Here is an 18,970-nt window from a genome sequence, read left to right on the forward strand (position 1 = left end):
TATTACGTGAAAATTATAATTATTATTAATTAAATAATTAAAAATGGAAAGAGAATCCAAACCCATATTTAGCAATTTAATGATCTTATAATGGAATAAAAAATGATGGATAAAAAGAATAAATTAATTATTAAATAAAATAAATAAAAAGAATATTTCCAATTGAGAAAGAAAGAAAGCCCATACTCTTCACTTTTTTCTATTTTTTTGTTCCTTAAAATGCTCTTTGTCTCTTTCACTCCATTTATTGCAATGCCTTGTGATGTCAAACAAAGTGATTGCTTTCCCTTTCATTTTTAGGCGTAAAGTGTGGGACTTTTTCGACATCTTTTTATTTTACCTATTGAAATCGTGTTGTGGTCGGTCATTCCGTAATGGGTCTGGAAAACTTTTGAAATTTATCCTTTCAGTTCATTAGTCGAGGTCGTACTGTAGTTTATTGATCGTTTAGTAGTTAGTTCGGGACGACTTTTCAAAAACTATCTTTTCATTTGATTGGGTCAAAATCATATTCCAGCCCTGAGTTTAGGACAACATTTGAAAAATCTCTTATAGTACCGTGATCCGGTTTATAGTAAATCTATGGTTTTTAAATATTAAAAAATCAATAATTAAATTTATAATTTTGAAATATTACTATTTCAAAATTTATAAATTAAAATTTCAATTATTTTAGTAAGAAACATGTTCAAAATCTAAAATAAAAATTAATATTTTAACCCCATTTAATAATATTTGATTTTTAATTATTAAAAATCAATTTTATAAAAACAAATCTCACATACATCTCTAAAAAAAAAACATTTTAAAATATTTATTTCCTTAAAAAAAATAATTGAAAGTCATCCTTTTTTAATGATAATCTGAGGTTAATATCGAATGCGTGTCATACACTTTGAAACTTTAATACTCATTGGACATATATAAGACATGTGACAGCTCGTTCGATAGATATGTGGTAGGCACTAATTGTATAAAGTCTCGACATTTGTTAGATACCCTATTAAATACTTATTGAGTATACCAAATGGACACAGAATGATATGGAACAACAAAAACGTTTGAAATCGAAATGCAACAAATTCGTTTTTAAGAACGTATATGCATAATTAAACTTGTTGCGTTTAAACTTTCCTAACATTTTATAAAAAAAATGGAAGGTATTAATGTTTTTTTTTTTTTTGAAAGTTTGTGAATTAAAGATAAAATAATATTTCTTAAAATTTTAAAAATACTTGAAATTTGCGAAAATTTAAATGTGTTAAAAAAATTTATGGATATTAATGAGATATTTCAAAAAAAAAAAATACAAATAATTTTAATAACAATAATAATAATAAAAAAAAATATATATATATATATTAAGATTATTATTAAAATTTTTAAAAAGTTTAGAAATATTTATATATATATATTTTAAGAGAAAGTATATAATGTTAATTATTATTATTTTTTTTAATGAAAATGTTTTTGTTGACCGCCTTTGACCTGCGATTCGCGGCAGGTCTTAAACCCTATAAACCCTTTTCCCACTATGAACACACTCTTCTTTATCTCTTCTCCCTAAACGAAAACTCTCCTTTGGATTTTTGATGCCGTGAAGATGTTTCGTCCTCCAGCGGCTTCTTCACAACAGGTAATTCCGATCATTCGATGTTTTTTTTTTTATCAATTTCTCTTTTCCACTCGTTTTAATTCGTTCATCTTTTCAATCAATAGTTACCCAATTCATCTCTCGCGAATTCCGCCAATGGGCTTCAAAATCCCATTCAAATTCAACACCAAAACCAGGCTCTTTTCTGCAATCCTAACGCTCACTTGAACAATCTCCATGGAAATCCTGTTCCAAACATGCCTCCCCCCATGTTTCAACCAGGATTGATGATGAATTTGCAAAACCCTCTAATGGCGTTGCCTAATAATCCACTTGGTGCTTCCCCGTTTGCTCCCGGACATATGGGATTTGCAAATTCTGCTGCCAATTTTCCGGCTCAGGGGCAGTTCAATATGGTGCCGAATGTGAATCAGATGAATATGAACTCGTGTTTGCCTCCAGCGCAGTTTTTTGGGCAGAACATGCCCAATTTGGTTCAGCAATTGACTCAGAATATGGGTTTATCTAATGGGCAGTTCTGTTTGCCGTTTCAAAATATGAATCAACATGTAATTCCTGGACAGATGTTGAATATGTCGTCGCAAGTTCCTTCTCATGCTTCATATGGTGCTCCAAATCAACAAGCTGTTCCAATGCCTTTTCAGAATCCTGCCCTCTCTACAATTCAGCCTTTTGGTGTCAATCAGACAATGCACCCTGTTAACCAAAATCCCCAAAACTTCACTCCACAAGCAATGGGTGGTGCTGGATCAAATCAATTGCTGGGTTCAGCTCCACCGTTGCAAGTGAACTCGACCATGCCGTTCAACTCTCCGACGCAACCACAACAAACGAGGAACCTGCAGTCACCTGCTTTCGTTGGTTCACAGGTTATTGTTCATTATCCTATACAAATATACCTTACTTGGTTGTTGTGTATTTGATTGAATGTGGAAAATGTCTCAGCCAAAGAGTGTGAAAGAAGGTATGAAGTTTAAGAGATAGTTTAGTCCTAATATTTGCATGAGTTGGAGAACCTATCGATCTTGACTTCAAACTGTCCACGTTTTCCATTGTAATTAACTCAAATCGAGATGCCTTTGGTTTTTCTTTTCTATTTCCTAGTAGTTTTTGAAAAGGAATATTTAGTTTATAAATGCATCCGTTTATATATTTGTATTGAGTTTTTCTTTTCTCTATGATCAGTGTTCTAGAAATAGTTCATTTGTGAAAAGAATAGTCCCAAGGTTTAAAGATCATTATTTGATCAATTGTCTAATTGTTGTTGATTATTACAGGGGAATTCTTCAATAAGTGATGGTGGAAATGGATCAAATTCCTTTTCAAATAATTTAGCTCACAGGAATTTCACGAGGAACTCAAACAAAGGGTATACTATGCCAATTGTTCAATCTTTTTCTCTCTCTCTCTCTCTCGTTATTTAACCTAAAAGAGTTAAATTCGAGGGCCTGCTTTTCTCAACCAACTCATATATTGTAGATTTCAGAAGCATCAAGCTCATCATATGAAAAATGAAAAGAAAAAGTTTGGGGTTCCTGGCGGAATGAAAGGAAAAGGTTTGTGGTTTCCTTCATGCTGATTATTGCGAAGTTTAATTCTATACCCTCTTTGAGGGATGGAGATGATCACATACATACAAAGGATTATATAAAAATGAAAGGAATAAATAGGAAGAAAAGACGATACTTTCAGGCTTCGTGACTTCATTTCACGTATCGAATCGGATGAGGCCTGCATATTTAGCTAGAAAAGTGCTGGCTTTAAACTATGGATGTAGAATTTTTGGCCTCAATTGGTTCTTGAAATTTTCTGATGTAGAGATTTGATTACTATGACCTATTTAACTTCGTTTTCTAATTGATCATTTTTATTTAGCATGCTGGAATATGACTGTTCGTTATTATTATTATTTTTTTTTTTTAAGTTCTAGAGTCTGTATTCTACATCAGGGCTGCTAAAAAAATCTTATTTTGATTCGGAACCGTACTCGGGATCAAATATAGATTCAGAATCTATCCTAAATTTAGGCCTTATTCTTCTTTTTATTTTTAATTTTCCCCTCAAATATGTCACTTTTTTAGTTCTACTTTAGGCAGAGAATTGATGATTATGGTGCAGATAGAACTTTCTGTCCTGTGATTTACTATGGTTTGTTTCTCGTCATTTACGAAGCATGATTAATAGAGAGTGTATACAGGTTTTCACAATGAGAGGAGGAACAAATTTGGTGGTGGAAACTCCACAGAACATGTGAAAGACCAGAAGAGGTGATACTTTCTTGTTCTTGTGTTAATGTTTCATATTAAGGCCTCATTTGATGACAATTTGATTTTCGAAAATTAAGCTTTTAAATACCGCTTCCACCCATAAGTTTCTAGGTTTTGTTATCAAGTTTCTACCAATGTCTTAAAAAACCAAACCAAGTTTTGAAAACTAAGAAAAGTAGTCTTCAAGTACTTATTTTGTGTTCTGAAAGTTGCAATCTGTTCTTGTTAAGTTAAAACTGATCTGTTGTAGCTCCCTCCCTTTCTCATATTCAGTTTATATTTTCTCTAGATCTCTTTCTTTGGTCTATACGGATCAAGAAATCCTGCAATGGCGTGAAGCACGCCGGAAGAATTTCCCATCATCAACCAACATACAGAAGGTTTGACTTACTTCCCTATCTCGGTGCAAGTTACGGCCTAGTGTGTGTCCAATCTTATGTTTATTCAAGTTACCAATGTGCTGATAATTTACGTTCCTCCAGAAACTCACCGAAAAGCAAACCGACTGCACATTGGTTGATAAGGAGGCTCAGCTTTTGCGACAAGTACGTATCTCACGTTTCCCTTTCCTTTTCGTCCTTTCTCTTCTCTCTTTTAAAAGCCAGTGAGTTGGCACAATCTTTCCTTAAAGATATAAATACCCATTCTAGACGCTGGGTTCTATTTAAGAAATTTAGTTTTTGGATTGAAAGGAACAATAATATCTTTTGGAAAGTAGAGACATCGGGTCAGGAGGTTTTGGAGGTGGCTATGTTTAATACTCCTTGTCGATGTCGGTCGTTGGACTGTTTTGCAATCGTGATCTCGATTTTGTTCTGCTGGATTGAAGTTATTTTTTTATAGTTAGGATTGGACTTCCTTTTTTTTGTAGCTTGTATTCTGTTCTTTCATCTTTCTCAAGAATACGCAGTTTCTTACCCCAAAAAAGTTGTAGATTTTGAATATAGAGAAGTTTTCTAAGTTTAGAAAGAGATGGTTGCGGAGGACTTTTACAAAAATGGAAACATGATTTGGCAACCGATGCTAGAATATTAACTACTAAGTAGGGTGAAAAAAATGTTTGCAGGAACTCAAAGAGATTTTAGCAAAGCAGGCTGAATTAGGAGTTGAAGTAGCAGAAATACCACAGGAATATCTTTCATATTCAGAGAAATGTGACGATAATAAACGACATGGAGATCTATCGACAATGGGAGAGGAAGCAGAAGGAGCCTCAACAGGGAAAGAAAAAGCTCGAAACAGGTTCAACAAGAGGCGAAGACCTGAGAAAAAGAACCGTTCGAGAAAGAAAGGGAAACCCGATAAGCATTTATCAAACAAGTCGCCATTAAAGAAGAGAGAGACAACATTATACCAGAAGCTGTTGAGAGCAGATGTTAAGAGAGACAAAAGCCATATGTTACAAGCTTTGAGATTCATGGTGATGAATTCTTTCTTCAATGAATGGCCCAATAAACCCTTGAACTTTCCTTCAGTCATTGTCAAAGAGAGTGGAAGTGAGATCAAGGTGGTTGATGAGAAGTCTCTATCTACTGGGAGCTTCAATCTCCAAGAGACCAACAATTCAATGGTTGAAAACACTGGTCGTCGTGGCATTGCCAGCGATAACGAAAGCGATGATGACAATAGCGATAACGATGAGAAGTTCAGAGGAGATGGAATACCGATACTCGAAGAGGAAGAAGGTGAAATTATCGATTAATGTCGGGCCTCCATTGTGCTCTCTGGTTTCATTGGGAGTACTATGAAAAGAATTCTTTGTTTTGGTGCAGGCTTTGAAGATAGGTAAAAGCTTGTATCTATTAAATCAATGAAAGCTCTCTTCTCTTGGGGATGCTCAATGGAAAGAAGTACCCCAAAAGTGTAGAAATATAAATCTAAGGTTTCAATACCATTTAGGTTCTTTTGGTCAGTTTCGGTCGGTTTTGATCTATGTCATTTTTATTTGGTCTTTCGAGTTATCACTACGTCCGAAGTTGTTTAGTTTAGAGAGTTAAGTATCTCTATTTAGAGTGCTAAGTTGTTAAGGAAGACCGTGTTCGGAGTGTATTGATCTAATGTCGTTTATGTTTGTTTCTTGTCATTCTGTGTATAATCTAATCGTGTGTGTTTGTTCTGCTGTTTGGTTTACTGAAAAGTGGGAAGATTGAAACATTTTACCTTATTAGTTAGAAGAGAAGTAATCCGTCCAAATTTGTTTTCTAATTTTACCGTTCTTGAAAAAGATGGGTTGAGAGTACAAGTAGAGTAGCATATATGATTGTCTTTCTTGTATGGTGTGGGTTTTGAGTCGATCGGAACTATGTTGTACTCACGAACAGATTTTGAACCATCCACTAGTCTCTTTCCTACTATTTATTTCTTTTTCTTCACGAACCGATTTAGAACCATCCACTAGTGTCTTCCCTACTATTCATTTCTTTTTCCTCACGAACCGATTTCGAACTATCCACTAGTGTCTTCCCTACTATTCTTCGGGATTGTGGAATCCAGTGAGTGACTAAACTTGTAAGAGATTTAGTATATGTGAAAGAGAATTTGTGAGGGTTTTTCTCTTCTTCCAAGAAGACTTTATATGTACCTTAATCACTCTATTTATAGAGTCGTATTTACGTATTCATGCAAATTTGAGATTACCAAATTGCATGCAAATTTGAGTTAACCAAATTTTGACACTCAAAATTCCACTAAAATTTGTGAGGTTTATTTGGCAAGCATGCAAATTTGGTCGAACAAAATTTTGATATGGATTTTTCCATTAAATGAAATAAACCTTTTTGACTTTCTCCCTTTCAATTACATAATTAATTTCAAATTAAAGTAATATTAAATGAATAAATAAATAATTTAATTAATATTTAACATTAATTCAAATGTCAATCTCAATCAATTCCGACACATATTGATTAAGATATTTAGATTTTATTTAAATATTTCCAATCCTCTTTTTTTGTTTAATTCGTAAATAAAACAAAAATGCGGTTCATATATATTTAGCACATATTCCTTAATTTGAATTCGAATACTTTGAACTCACTTGTCATACTGTTCTATGGTTTAGTTCGATATGAGCTAGCAAGGGGACCTAATGAACCTATAGATCATGGGCTCCAACTATCCAAGATTAACCGGCTAAACTCATTAACCGACATTTGTTAACTACTAGGACACTCCACTATAGCCTAGTAGTTGCACTCCCCTCACTATAGATATATTTTTGTCCATTTGATATAACAATGATTAGTAAGTTGATCCTTCACGAGTTGTTTGTAACTAAAGTTGTGTCAATTTACCGTTTTACCCCTGAAGTTACTTTTTTGTCTTTATGTTCAACTGATCCTCTAATGAACAATTGGTTTGTGGTTCAACCAGTAAACCGAATCCCTCTCAAACCAATGAGAGGGTGAGGTCTCTTGTTCAAGACCTGTAGTAAGTACTTACGGGAACAACCTCTCTATTATCCCTAAAAGTGAGTAGGAGTGAATTCCATCTTGCACCTTATGTCCCCAGCTATTCACCCCGTATTACCCCTCAAATGGGAGGCTTATTGAGTCGGCGAACTCGAGCCACTCTTAACCATGCAAATCTAAGGATAATTCTGAATAAACAAGAGCTCATGGATAGCTCAGGATTAAGATTGAGTTACTTAGATTATCGAATGAAAAAAATCAGTCTCAACAGTAAACGACATTATAAAATTGAATAAACAAGAGCTCATGGATAGCTCAGGATTAAGATTGAGTTACTTAGATTATCGAATGAAAAAAACCAGTCTCAACAGTAAACAACATTATAAAATGAGAGTGATTTTCTTCATGGTCTGATCTTATGCAATGATCTCAACAGTAAACGACATTATAAAATGAGAGTGATTTTCTTCATGGTCTGATCTTATGCAATACTCATTGCATAGGAAGCCCCTACTCACATGTCTCCACATATATTATAGTATATAAAATTCTACCTACATCACACTCAAAACATTAATATATATATATATATATTAACGATAAATAAAATATTATTATTTTGATATCAAATTTGTTATTATCAAAGTACACATGACCCATGTGATTCATAAATGAAAATGGTGGGAACAAATTAATGTTTAATAAATGTATAAAAAAATAAGAGTAATTTGGTATTCGATTTTTATTTTATACAATCATTTTGAAAATATTTATTCATATTTTTATTTTATGTCTAAATTATTTAAATAGTTAGATCTAATAAGAAATTCAAAGTCAAAGTCAACCCGCACCTAAAATAACGTCTAAAAGATTTTTAATTAAAAATATATGAGAAAGAATATTAAAGTTTTATTTAACCTAATTTAATATTTAATCTAAATTATCTTGAAATAACCCATCAATCACTACCAATTTAGATAATTAGTTTAAACCTTTAAAATTTATATTCATTTTAAAAAATAAAATCATTTTTTTTATATATTAAAACCATTATTAAAAATTAAATAATAATATAATAAAGGATGAAAAAAAAGTCAGTCTTTTGTTTTTGGTAGGTTCGTTTAGATTAGATAGGTTAGGTAGGAAAATAATTCAAACATATGAATTTGTTCTATAATAAATAATTTATTGTTTGAACTCGACCAAAACGAACCATAAAATATTAGGTTAAGTTGGTTCGAATTATTTATTTATTTATTTTTAAATATTAAATTAAAATTTGCTATTCGATTTAAATTTGAAAATTACATTTTAAAACTGGGAGGGAGGTAGTATTCAAAATTTAACGTCTAATTTTATATTTATTTATTTATTTTTGTGTAATATGTTTATGTCTGTTTTATTAATATATATTTTTTAAACCTTTTAAATCGGTCCATTAGTTTATTAAACTCTTGTAATATTTACATCAATTTGATCATAATTCAACCGATAAAATACAATATCGTCTTGAGATCATGTTTAATTATTAATATTATAATTATTGAATTATATATATAAAAAAAACTTTATGCTATTGACAATTAATAAGTGACGTAAGAAATGTTACTAATGATAATTAATAAATGATATGACACATAACTAATATAGACACGCACTAATACAGGATCGTTTTAATTTAATCCACAAAATTTCAAATTTATAGTCTTATTTGTTTTACCATTTATTTATATTAATTAAATTACTTTTTTTACTAAAATTAAACTATTTTTATCCAATAATATTAGTTCAAATTTATTAAATGATTAATTATGTCAAATTTTTATATAAATAAAATTTACTAATTCCTCGAAAGTTGAAAAATGTGACGTGAAAAGTCAAATATTTGAGGTGAGAGAATAATTTAACTATTATATTTTAATTACCGACTACTATTTATTAAATTTGACAGTGAAATATTATTATAGTTGGATCGAATAAATATTAAAATATGAACGAGAATGATAATAGATATTTAATTATTATTATTCTTCCGATTTAGGTTGGATTGAATATTTAAAAAACTCAAAAATTTAATTTAATTTTAATGTTTTTTTTACGGTTAAAATTTGAATTTTTTAAAAATAATTATCAAAATTTGATTCGAGTAACTTTTGAGATAATAATAAAAATTTAATCAACAAATAAATCGAAAATTTTTAACAGATACAAATATGGATGAAAAATTATAAATACAGTGTAATTTAACTCGATATTGAAAAAACTAAAAAAAACATGAAACCATATACAATGGATTGGATTTGACCATTTATTTATTATTTATTTTATTTAACGATTATGGAACGAGACGGAGACGGAAAAGTCTTCCTCATCCTACTATCACTCTTGTGGAGTGATATCTGTTGGATGATGAAAGTCCCACATCGGTTAATTTAGGAAATGATCATGGGTTTATAATCTAAGAATACACTCTTCATTGGTATGAGGCCTTTTGGGAAGCCCAAAGCAAAGCCATGAGAGCTTATGCTCAAAGTGGACAATATCATACCATTGTGGAGAGTCGTGTTCGTCTAACATGGTATCAGAGCCATGCCCTAAACTTAGCCGTGTCAATAGATTGGCAAATCCTTAAATGTCGAACAAAGGATTCCAAAAGAAGTCAAGCCTCCTCGAAGGTACGAAGGCAGTCAAAAATGACTAAGACTCCAAAGGAGTTGAGCCTCGATTAAGGGGAGGCGTTACGCTCAAAGTGGACAATATCATACCATTGTGGAGAGTCGTGTTCGTCTAACAATATCCACAACTAAATTTTTCGTTTATTTTTGCGAGGACTGCAATAAGGATTTCCGAAAATTTTTCCCACAAGACTATTAAAAAATGTAAAACATATTTTATATTATTTTTATAATTTAAACTGAGCGGATAGATAATATATCAGTTATCATATCAAGAGTCGATAATTTAATCTTTCACTCTTGTTAATGTCCATTAGACGGGGCAGAGACAAGAAAATCTTCCTCATCCCAACTATTACTCTTACATAGATCACGTAACTAAATTCATTATTTATTTTTGGAGGTATGGACAAGGATTCTCGAGATTTTTTTGCTCAATTTTATATTATTTTTATAATTTAAACTAAGCGTTACAAAATACATCAATTATCATATCAAAAATCAATAATTCTCGCATAGTAATGTTTGTTGGACGGGGTAGAGATAGAAAAGTCTTAATTATCCCATTATCACTCTCACATAGTGATATACACGTAACTAAATTTCTTATCTATTTTTGCTAGAGTTGAGACAACGATTCTCGAGAATTTTTTCCACGAGACCATTAAAAAAATTTAAAACATACTTCAAAAAAAAAATATATTTAGTTATTTAGTAAGCAACTAAAATATAAATATATGTTTTAATTTTGATAATAATGTGGTGGAGAAATGACGAAAATGCCCTTCTAAGGAGAGAAATCTGCCTTTGCTCTCTCCCGTTTCCTATTTAAACAAAAATTTTGCACCTCATTGACGACGAGTTAAATGAAGATCTCTACTCTTACAATTAGTTTATCGAAATATTAATATAATTAAATTTATAAAAAAATATGGTACATTTTAATTTAAATTTTAAGATAAAATTATAATTATGTGTATGGGTAAGTTTTTTTTATTAAATTATAAAAATAAAAATGTTTTTCAGATAAAATTTAATAGCATCCTACCATTTTAAGGCCTAAAAAATATGAATTAATAAATAAAAAGCTTTATATTTTAATAAATTTAATTAAAATAAAATAAAAATTTAAAAATTAATAAGAAGCCGTTCTTCTAGAATCATCGGACCACCGCGGGAAATATATTTTAAAAAAAAATAATTTTGAAAATTCTTAAAATTAAAAAAAATTAATTTTTTTTGTTTTCTTTTGATTTATTTTTATCTAATTTTTGATTTGGTGGATCTATTTTGCTGTCGCCACCCATTACGACTTCGCCCCGTTTCTTGCGACGATCGTCTTTCCCATTCTCTTTCTATCACTAGACTCTCACTCTCTCTCTCTTCATTTCTATCTCTAGAACTCCCAGATGGGTTTGACCATTTTCTATTATACTTCCTTCTCCTCTTCTTCCCCTCTTATACGCTTCGCCAACTACCATTTTTGCTTAAGAAATTTGCCCATTTGGCTGCAGACTTGGCCTATTTCTTGTTCTTGGCCGTACAGTCACTGTTGTTTCCTCTGTGATTCTCTGTTAATCGAGAGAGCACGTTTTGTGTTAGTGCGAGCTTTTACTCTACTTTTGACCTCCGTTGCTGCATTTCTGTTGGATTTTGGATTTGGGTTTCGTGTGTTCTAGCGTTTGATTGAGTTTCTGGTGGAGTTTTGAACTTGGGATTCGAGTTGTTTTTCTGAGTTGTTGTGTTGTTGTGGTTTGATTGGAGTTTTTGCAACCTGTGGATTTCGTGAATGCGTTGATGCTTGAGAATCTATCGGAGATTTGAATTTGGGATTCTCGTTTTCTGTATTGGTTTAGTGTTTTCGCAGCTCGTTTGGGAATTCATGAATGCGTTGGTGATTGAATTTGTGGTGTTAATTCGGAGTCCTCTGATTGCTAAATCATGGCGTCAGAGCGATCGCTATTGATTATATCTCCGAGAACACCGAACACTATCTCTCACGATTTGCTGAAACCAGAGCCGAACCGACTTGGATTGTTCTTCGCCATGGATACTCCAAATCCTAATGAGAACTCTGCGAGTACCGAACTGGATCACTGCTCATTCTCGCGGCGAAGTCAATCGTCGCTGCAATCGAAGTCCTCAATTCGTGAAGTCGGTTCCAGTGATTTTGGATCGAGGCCTGTTCGTCATGGGTCTCGAGGTGCCGATTCTGAAGCATTGAGCATTTCACAGAAGGAAATCAGTGACGAAGATGCGAGGTTAATATACATCGATGATCCCGAAAAGACGAACCAAACGTTTGAATTCGCTAGAAATTCGATTCGCACCGGCAAGTATTCGATTCTCACTTTTCTGCCCAGGAATCTGTTTGAACAATTTCATAGAATTGCTTATATCTATTTCCTTGTTATTGCTGTTCTTAATCAACTTCCCCAGCTTGCCGTTTTTGGTCGCACTGTCTCTATTTTGCCTTTAGCTTTTGTTCTGCTAGTTACTGCTGTTAAAGATGCATATGAGGATTGGAGAAGGCATCGTTCTGATAAAATTGAGAACAATAGGTTAGCTTCAGTTTTAGTAGATGGTCAGTTTCAAATGAAGAAATGGAAGGATATAAGAGTTGGTGAGATCATTAAGATTAGTGCAAATGATACCATTCCTTGTGATATGGTGCTTCTTTCTACCAGTGATTCTACAGGGGTTGCATATTTGCAGACACTGAATTTGGATGGGGAATCGAATTTGAAAACGCGGTATGCGAAACAGGAGACGATGTCGAAAATGCCCGACAAGGAGAAGATTATTGGGTTGATTAAATGTGAGAAACCCAATAGGAATATCTATGGATTTCATGCTAATATGGAGATCGATGGGAAACGTCTTTCTCTTGGACCTCCGAACATAGTTCTTCGTGGCTGTGAGCTCAAGAATACGAGCTGGGCTGTTGGCGTTTCCGTTTATGCTGGCCGTGAGACAAAAGCCATGCTTAACAGTTCTGGAGCTCCATCGAAACGAAGCCGACTCGAGACTCGTATGAATGTTGAGATTGTTATGCTGTCTTTCTTTCTCATTGCTTTGTGTACTGTTGTTTGTGTTTTGGCTGCTGTTTGGTTCATTAGAAACAGGGAAGATTTGGACATTTTACCTTTTTTCAGAGATAAGGACTTCTCAAAGGACCCACCTGAAACTTATAATTACTATGGATGGGGATTGGAGGCGTTTTTTGTATTCCTCATGTCAGTCATTGTGTTTCAGATTATGATCCCCATTTCATTATACATTTCAATGGAGCTTGTTCGTGTCGGTCAGGCTTATTTTATGATTCAAGACATGCAAATGTATGATGAAACATCGAATTCGAGATTTCAATGTCGAGCTTTGAACATAAATGAGGATTTAGGACAAATAAAGTATGTGTTTTCGGACAAAACGGGTACCCTTACTGAGAATAAGATGGAGTTTAGATGTGCAAGCATCTGGGGAGTCGATTATGGAGGTGAAAGTACCGATACGCTCGACGAGCAGATTGGATACTCCGTTCGAGGTTAGCAGTCTTGTTGATTTATCTTTTTTAATCCAAGTCTTCGGCAATTGAATTAGTTTAGCTCATCTTTTGCTCCTTTATGTTGCAGTGAATGGAAAGGTTTTGAGACCAAAATTGATGGTGAAAACTGATCCTGAGCTTCTACAGTTATCGAAAAGTGGAAAGCACACTAAGAATGGAAGATATATTCATGATTTCTTCCTTGCATTAGCTGCTTGCAATACCATTGTTCCTCTCATTACCAAAACTTCTGATCCTTCAGTGCAATTGATTGACTACCAAGGGGAGTCTCCAGATGAACAGGCATTGGTTTATGCTGCAGCAGCATATGGTTTTATGCTAATCGAACGAACTTCTGGCCATATAGTTATTGATATACATGGTGAAAAACAAAGGTAAATCATGCTCTTGCTTTGGTTACTCCATGCTTTAACATTGAAGCTCCTTGATTTTTATCCCGCAACTATTTGCCCTGTGATTTTTCTGAAGAACAAACAGATCACCGTTTTGAAACAGCCCAAGCGTACCACTAGTAGATATTATCCTCTTTGGGCTTTTCCTTCTAAGTTTTTAAAACGCGTCTTCTAGGGAGAGATTTCCACACCCTTATTAAGAATGCTTCGTTTTTCTCTCCAACCGATGTGGGATTTCACAATCCACCTCCTTTCGGGGCCTAATGTCCTTGCTGACACTCCGTCCAGTGTCTGTCTCTGATACCATTTGAAACATCTCAAGCCCACCGCTACTAGGTATTGTCCTCTTTGGGCTTTCCCCTCAAGGTTTTTAAAACGTGTCAGTTAGAGAGAGGTTTCCACACTCTTATCTGCTTCGTTCCTCTCTCCAACTGAGATGAGATCTCACAGTTTTCTCTCTTCCACTCTTTTAATGTTTTTTTCTAAATCTCTTTAATATTTGCTTGCAGGTATAATGTTTTGGGAATGCACGAGTTCGATAGCGACAGGAAGCGGATGTCGGTGATATTGGGGTGTCCAGATATGACCTTTAAAGTATTTGTAAAAGGTGCTGATAATTCCATGTTCACGGTGGCATGTGAAAACCTGAACATGGATATCATTCAGGTGACTAAAGCTCATCTTTATTCATACTCATCAAAGGGTCTCAGAACACTGGTTATTGGGATGAAAGAACTCAGTTCCTTTGACTTTGATAAATGGCACTCGCTGTTTGAGGAAGCAAGTACCGCTTTGATTGGCAGGGCTGCTAAGCTTCGGAAGGTTGCCAACAATATAGAAAACAATCTCTTGATATTAGGTGCCTCAGGCATTGAAGATAAGTTACAAAAAGGTGTGCCAGAAGCCATAGAAGCTTTAAGAACTGCAGGAATTAAAGTATGGGTTTTGACTGGAGACAAGCAAGAAACTGCCATATCAATAGGTTACTCCTCAAAGCTCTTGACAAACAAGATGACCCAAGTTATAATTAACGACAACTCGGTAGAATCGTGCAAAAGGAGGTTAGAAGATGCAATAATCATGTCGAAGAAGCTTGCTGCTACCTCAGGCGTTGCACTGGATAATGAAAGAAGTACTGAAGTTGCAAGGCCTTCTGTTGCTTTGATCATTGATGGCAGCAGCCTCGTTCATATTCTCGACGGTAAACTCGAAGAACAGGTAAATGCGTATAAACCTGCAAATTCTGTACGCTCTTGAATGTTTAAAGCCTTACTTAACTCACTCGTGTTTCAGCTTTTCCAACTCGCCTGTAACTGTTCGGTTGTGTTATGTTGTCGAGTCGCCCCATTGCAAAAGGCTGGAATTGTTGCTCTTGTCAAGAGAAGGACTTCTGATATGACACTTGCCATTGGCGATGGTAATTCTCAATGTCTTTGTTTTCGAGTTTTCCTTTTATCTTTGTAACAGCTCAAGTTCACTTGTAGCAGATATTGCCCGTTGTAGCTCGTTACCTATCGCTCTTAGCCTCACGGTTTTAAAACCCGTATGTTAAGGAGAGGTTTCCACACTCTTATAAGAAATGCTTTGTTTCCCTCTCCAACTCATGTGGGATCTCACATTTAACCCTCCTTAGTGGCTCAGTGTCTGGCTCTGATACCATTTATAATAGCTCAAGCCCACCACTAGTAGATATTGTCTACTTTAACTCGTTACCTATTGCCGTCAGCCTCACAGTTCTAAAACGCGCATGTTAGGGAGAAGTTTCTACGCCCTTATAAGAAATGTTTTGTTCTCCTCTCTAACCGATATGGGATCTCATAATCCCTCTCCTTTTCAAATCTATATTTCTCAACACATATCAAGTTCTTCGAATGTTTGGTCATAGAATTTGTGCTTGTTAAATCGTTTTGTAGGCGCAAATGACGTCTCCATGATCCAAAAGGCAGATGTGGGCGTCGGCATCAGTGGTCTAGAGGGTCGACAAGCTGTCATGGCGTCAGATTTTGCCATGGGGCAATTTCGATTCTTGGTTCCTCTTCTATTGGTCCATGGACATTGGAATTACCAGCGGATGGGCTACATGATCTTGTACAACTTCTACAGAAATGCAGTATTTGTGCTTGTTCTGTTTTGGTGAGTAGCTTGAATAAGATTTGTTCCTATAAGTTGTACAGCTTTGTTCTTGAGTTCTAAGAACATACAAGTTTCCCAATACTTTAACTTCTTGTAGATCATTACAAACTTACTGATATTTTCATGTATTCGTTCGTGTAGGTACGTGCTCTTTACGGGTTACTCATTGACGACGGCGATCAACCAATGGAGCAGTGTGCTGTACTCTATAATCTATACTTGTTTGCCCACTATTGTTGTTGGAATTCTTGACAAGGACCTGGGAAGAAGGACTCTTCTTAGGCGCCCTCAACTATACGGGGCTGGCCATAGACAGGAGAGCTACAACTCTGGATTGTTTTGGTTAACTATGGTTGACACTGTGTGGCAAAGCATTTCTATTTTCTTCATCCCCCTCTTTGCATTTTGGGCTACCCCCGTCGACATCTCGGGCCTTGGAGATCTCTGGCTACTCGCCACGGTCATCGTCGTCAACTTGCACTTGGCAATGGACGTGGTTCGATGGTATACTCTCACCCATGCTGTGATCTGGGGATCCACCCTCGCAACCGTTATTTGTGTCATTGTTCTTGATTCGATATTATCACTTCCCGGTTTCTGGTACGTGATATAATCCTATTTTGTAGCGTTTTCTCATTCTCCAACTTCGACCATTCTATATGATATAAGATGTTAAGTGAACGACTCTTATGCAACTTTGGCAGGGCGATATATCATGTGGCGGGCACGGCCTCGTTTTGGCTATGTTTGTTATCTATCGTCGTAGTAGCCCTACTTCCCCGTCTTGTCGTAAAATACCTTTATCAATATTACTGTCCATGTGACATCCAGATAGCAAGAGAGGCTGATAAATTTGGAAGGACAAGCGAGGTGGGAGCTGTACAAACAGAGATGGTGTCAGTTCTCAGCAATCCTTCACAACTTTGACACTTTAAAGTTTTGTAATTCTCTTCATGTAAAGAAAAATCCCACAATTCTTTAGGCTGCTTCACAATAATTCTCCAGTTGCCATCCAAAGGATTGGAAATGTAATATAATTTTTTTTTAAAAATAATTTAATTTTATTATTTTTTTTGTTCGTGATTTAGGGTAACCCATAATTTTGTTTGCCCTCTCTAGACTGAATGTTGGTCGAGCCTACTATGAGAATTCCCTATCAACAAGTTACTAATTTCCTTGACCTTTCGACATTAGGCTGGCGTTAGCCTCTATACATGGTCTTACGATAGCGAAGTCAAAGCAATACTAAACGAGCAGCACGAGACTCTTAGTCAAGCTTAAATGTCCTTGTTTCAAATTAAAGTGTTTATCCAAATCATTTTTAAAAAGTCAAGAAGGATAAAAATAGATATCATAAATTTATGGGCTAAACTAAATATTTAAAAGTTTTAAATTGTTATGATTAAATTATGAAATTTTAGATTTTTTTTTTAATTTTAATAAATATATAAAAATTTGGTCTGCCGTCCCCCTCCGGCACTCCGTCAAAATTCCGTCAGGGGTTTTGACCGAAACGCCCCTCCGAATGAAGGGCTTCATCAGGGTTTAACACCTCTCCTAGGGTTTCTCTGTACAGATCAATTCTTCATCAGCTCTGAAAATCAATGGCGAACGGATTAATGAAGCTCGCCGCGTTCGTCCCTCGGTCTTCTCTCGTCCACCGGCAATGGCACCAGTCCTCGTCATTTTCTCGTCTCGGTGTTCAGGAATATCTCCAGGTCACTTGCATTTCAATTTTGGTCTTTGTTTTTTACTCTACTAGTTCTGTTTCCGACTGTCGAGTACTTGCTCGATCAGCGAATACAATCGCTCTTGGTTCGGCCGGGACTTCAATTTAGCTACGATGCACAAGATTACATTATACTGATGTGATTTTTTCTGCGTTCTTTCAAGTATAAATTTGATTGTTCATAATGATAAAATGCCGAATTTGATGTCTCGAGTCGTTTCAATCATGTGGAAATTAGTGTAAAAGAAAATGCGTAAGATATGGAGGTTACTTCTGCTGTGTTACAGCGAACAGGGTTTTTTAATTTTTTTTCAAAGCAAAAAGAATCAAAGAACAATTTAATAATCAAAGTGTGACTCTCTTGAATGTTACAGTATATAATATTTTGTTCCTTGGAAGAAAAGTAGAAAAGAACTTGTCTGCAGATAATGGCATCGGATCATATGCAAATATATGCGTCATTTTTGGCCTCTTGTAGTTAAGTGATCAATATGCTTCTTCTTTCTCTCAATTTCAAGTTCAATATAGAAACCGTTTGCCTTGTCTGTATGTGCTAATTAGGGAGTTTTTTTTTTTTTTTCTTCCTGTAGGACAGTGTTCTGGTCAACTCAATAACTTTGGAATTTTAACTTTAGAATGAACTTGAGAGAGTTTGATATAGAGGGAATATAAATCCTGTTTTGGTCAGCTCACTTCAGCTCTTGTTTCTTCCTAAGATGCTTGTCGAGGTTCTTTTTTTGTTTATTATTATCTTTTTTTTTTAGGGGGGGTGAAAATAGATGTTTAACCCTGTAAGATAGATGTAGGTATTGCTCAGGAATTTCTCTCATTCTAATTATGATCCTGCATTAGTTACCAAGATTCTTATCCAATGTAGAAGATTCTCTAATTTGGGATTTCTAAAGACGATGTGTAATTGGTGCACTGAAGCCTGGCATTGCCAAGCGATCTGTTGGGTACGTGTGCGATAGTCCTAAGGTGCAATAAGTCTTTCATGTTGGATGCTGATTTTTAGTTATTATTTCTTTTAGCATTCATTGAATCATGGATGCCTGATTTTATTATTCATCAAATTTGCAGGCTGCACTTGGAGCTAATGGTTGGTTTTATTTACATTTATTTTTCTTGAACTTAGGTATTCTGCCATGTTTTTTTTTTTTTTTTTTTTTTTTTTTTTTTTTTTT

At 34.6% G+C, this 18,970-nt stretch overlaps 3 protein-coding genes across 7 annotated transcripts in view; all 3 read left to right on the forward strand.

Moving 5' to 3' along the window:
• The first annotated feature begins 1,526 nt into the window (after nucleotides 1–1,526).
• Nucleotides 1,527–6,046, forward strand: LOC111488934. The gene is made up of 8 exons (XM_023136881.1): nucleotides 1,527–1,636; nucleotides 1,720–2,484; nucleotides 2,893–2,984; nucleotides 3,095–3,171; nucleotides 3,813–3,882; nucleotides 4,172–4,262; nucleotides 4,365–4,427; nucleotides 4,949–6,046. Exons 1-8 carry the CDS (start codon nucleotides 1,604–1,606, stop codon nucleotides 5,582–5,584), a joined length of 1,827 nt encoding a protein of 608 aa, XP_022992649.1. The 5' UTR covers nucleotides 1,527–1,603; the 3' UTR covers nucleotides 5,585–6,046.
• A 5,231-nt stretch (nucleotides 6,047–11,277) lies between these two features.
• Nucleotides 11,278–17,124, forward strand: LOC111488928 (phospholipid-transporting ATPase 1-like). Of its 2 annotated transcripts, XM_023136873.1 has the most exons (8): nucleotides 11,278–12,528; nucleotides 12,655–13,511; nucleotides 13,600–13,906; nucleotides 14,434–15,142; nucleotides 15,218–15,341; nucleotides 15,838–16,057; nucleotides 16,199–16,657; nucleotides 16,762–17,124. In XM_023136873.1, exons 1-8 carry the CDS (start codon nucleotides 11,909–11,911, stop codon nucleotides 16,982–16,984), a joined length of 3,519 nt encoding a protein of 1,172 aa, XP_022992641.1. In that variant the 5' UTR covers nucleotides 11,278–11,908; the 3' UTR covers nucleotides 16,985–17,124. The 2 variants fall into 2 exon arrangements, with proteins under 2 accessions (XP_022992641.1, XP_022992640.1); XM_023136872.1 differs by having other exon boundaries at nucleotides 11,278–13,511.
• Nucleotides 17,125–17,582: 458 nt separating this feature from the next.
• Nucleotides 17,583–18,970, forward strand: part of LOC111488940 (probable mitochondrial import inner membrane translocase subunit TIM21) — a 5,111-nt gene continuing 3,723 nt past the window's right edge. The window contains exons 1-3 of one of the 4 annotated variants that reach the window (XM_023136893.1): nucleotides 17,583–17,775; nucleotides 18,593–18,742; nucleotides 18,867–18,921. In XM_023136893.1, the coding sequence (XP_022992661.1) occupies nucleotides 17,662–17,775; nucleotides 18,593–18,742; nucleotides 18,867–18,921 (319 nt within the window). In that variant the 5' untranslated portion in view covers nucleotides 17,583–17,661. Of the gene's footprint in view, nucleotides 17,785–18,592; nucleotides 18,765–18,866; nucleotides 18,922–18,970 lie in introns of all 4 variants that reach the window. The other 3 variants (XM_023136894.1, XM_023136895.1, XM_023136896.1) reach the window with 3 other exon arrangements.

This window comes from Cucurbita maxima, unplaced genomic scaffold (genome assembly GCF_002738345.1).
Source record: "Cucurbita maxima cultivar Rimu unplaced genomic scaffold, Cmax_1.0 Cma_Scf00014, whole genome shotgun sequence".
NCBI lineage: Eukaryota > Viridiplantae > Streptophyta > Magnoliopsida > Cucurbitales > Cucurbitaceae > Cucurbita > Cucurbita maxima.

Coding starts and splice junctions, on each gene's coding strand:
- LOC111488934 (XM_023136881.1), top strand. CDS start 1,604: ATGTTTCGTCCTCCAGCGGCTTCTTCACAACAG. Junction 1,637..1,719: donor CAGCGGCTTCTTCACAACAG/GTAATTCCGATC, acceptor TTCAATCAATAG/TTACCCAATTCATCTCTCGC. Junction 3,883..4,171: donor CATGTGAAAGACCAGAAGAG/GTGATACTTTCT, acceptor TATTTTCTCTAG/ATCTCTTTCTTTGGTCTATA.
- LOC111488928 (XM_023136872.1), top strand. CDS start 11,909: ATGGCGTCAGAGCGATCGCTATTGATTATATCTCCGAGAACACCGAAC. Junction 13,907..14,433: donor ATACATGGTGAAAAACAAAG/GTAAATCATGCT, acceptor ATTTGCTTGCAG/GTATAATGTTTTGGGAATGC. Junction 15,143..15,217: donor ACGGTAAACTCGAAGAACAG/GTAAATGCGTAT, acceptor CTCGTGTTTCAG/CTTTTCCAACTCGCCTGTAA.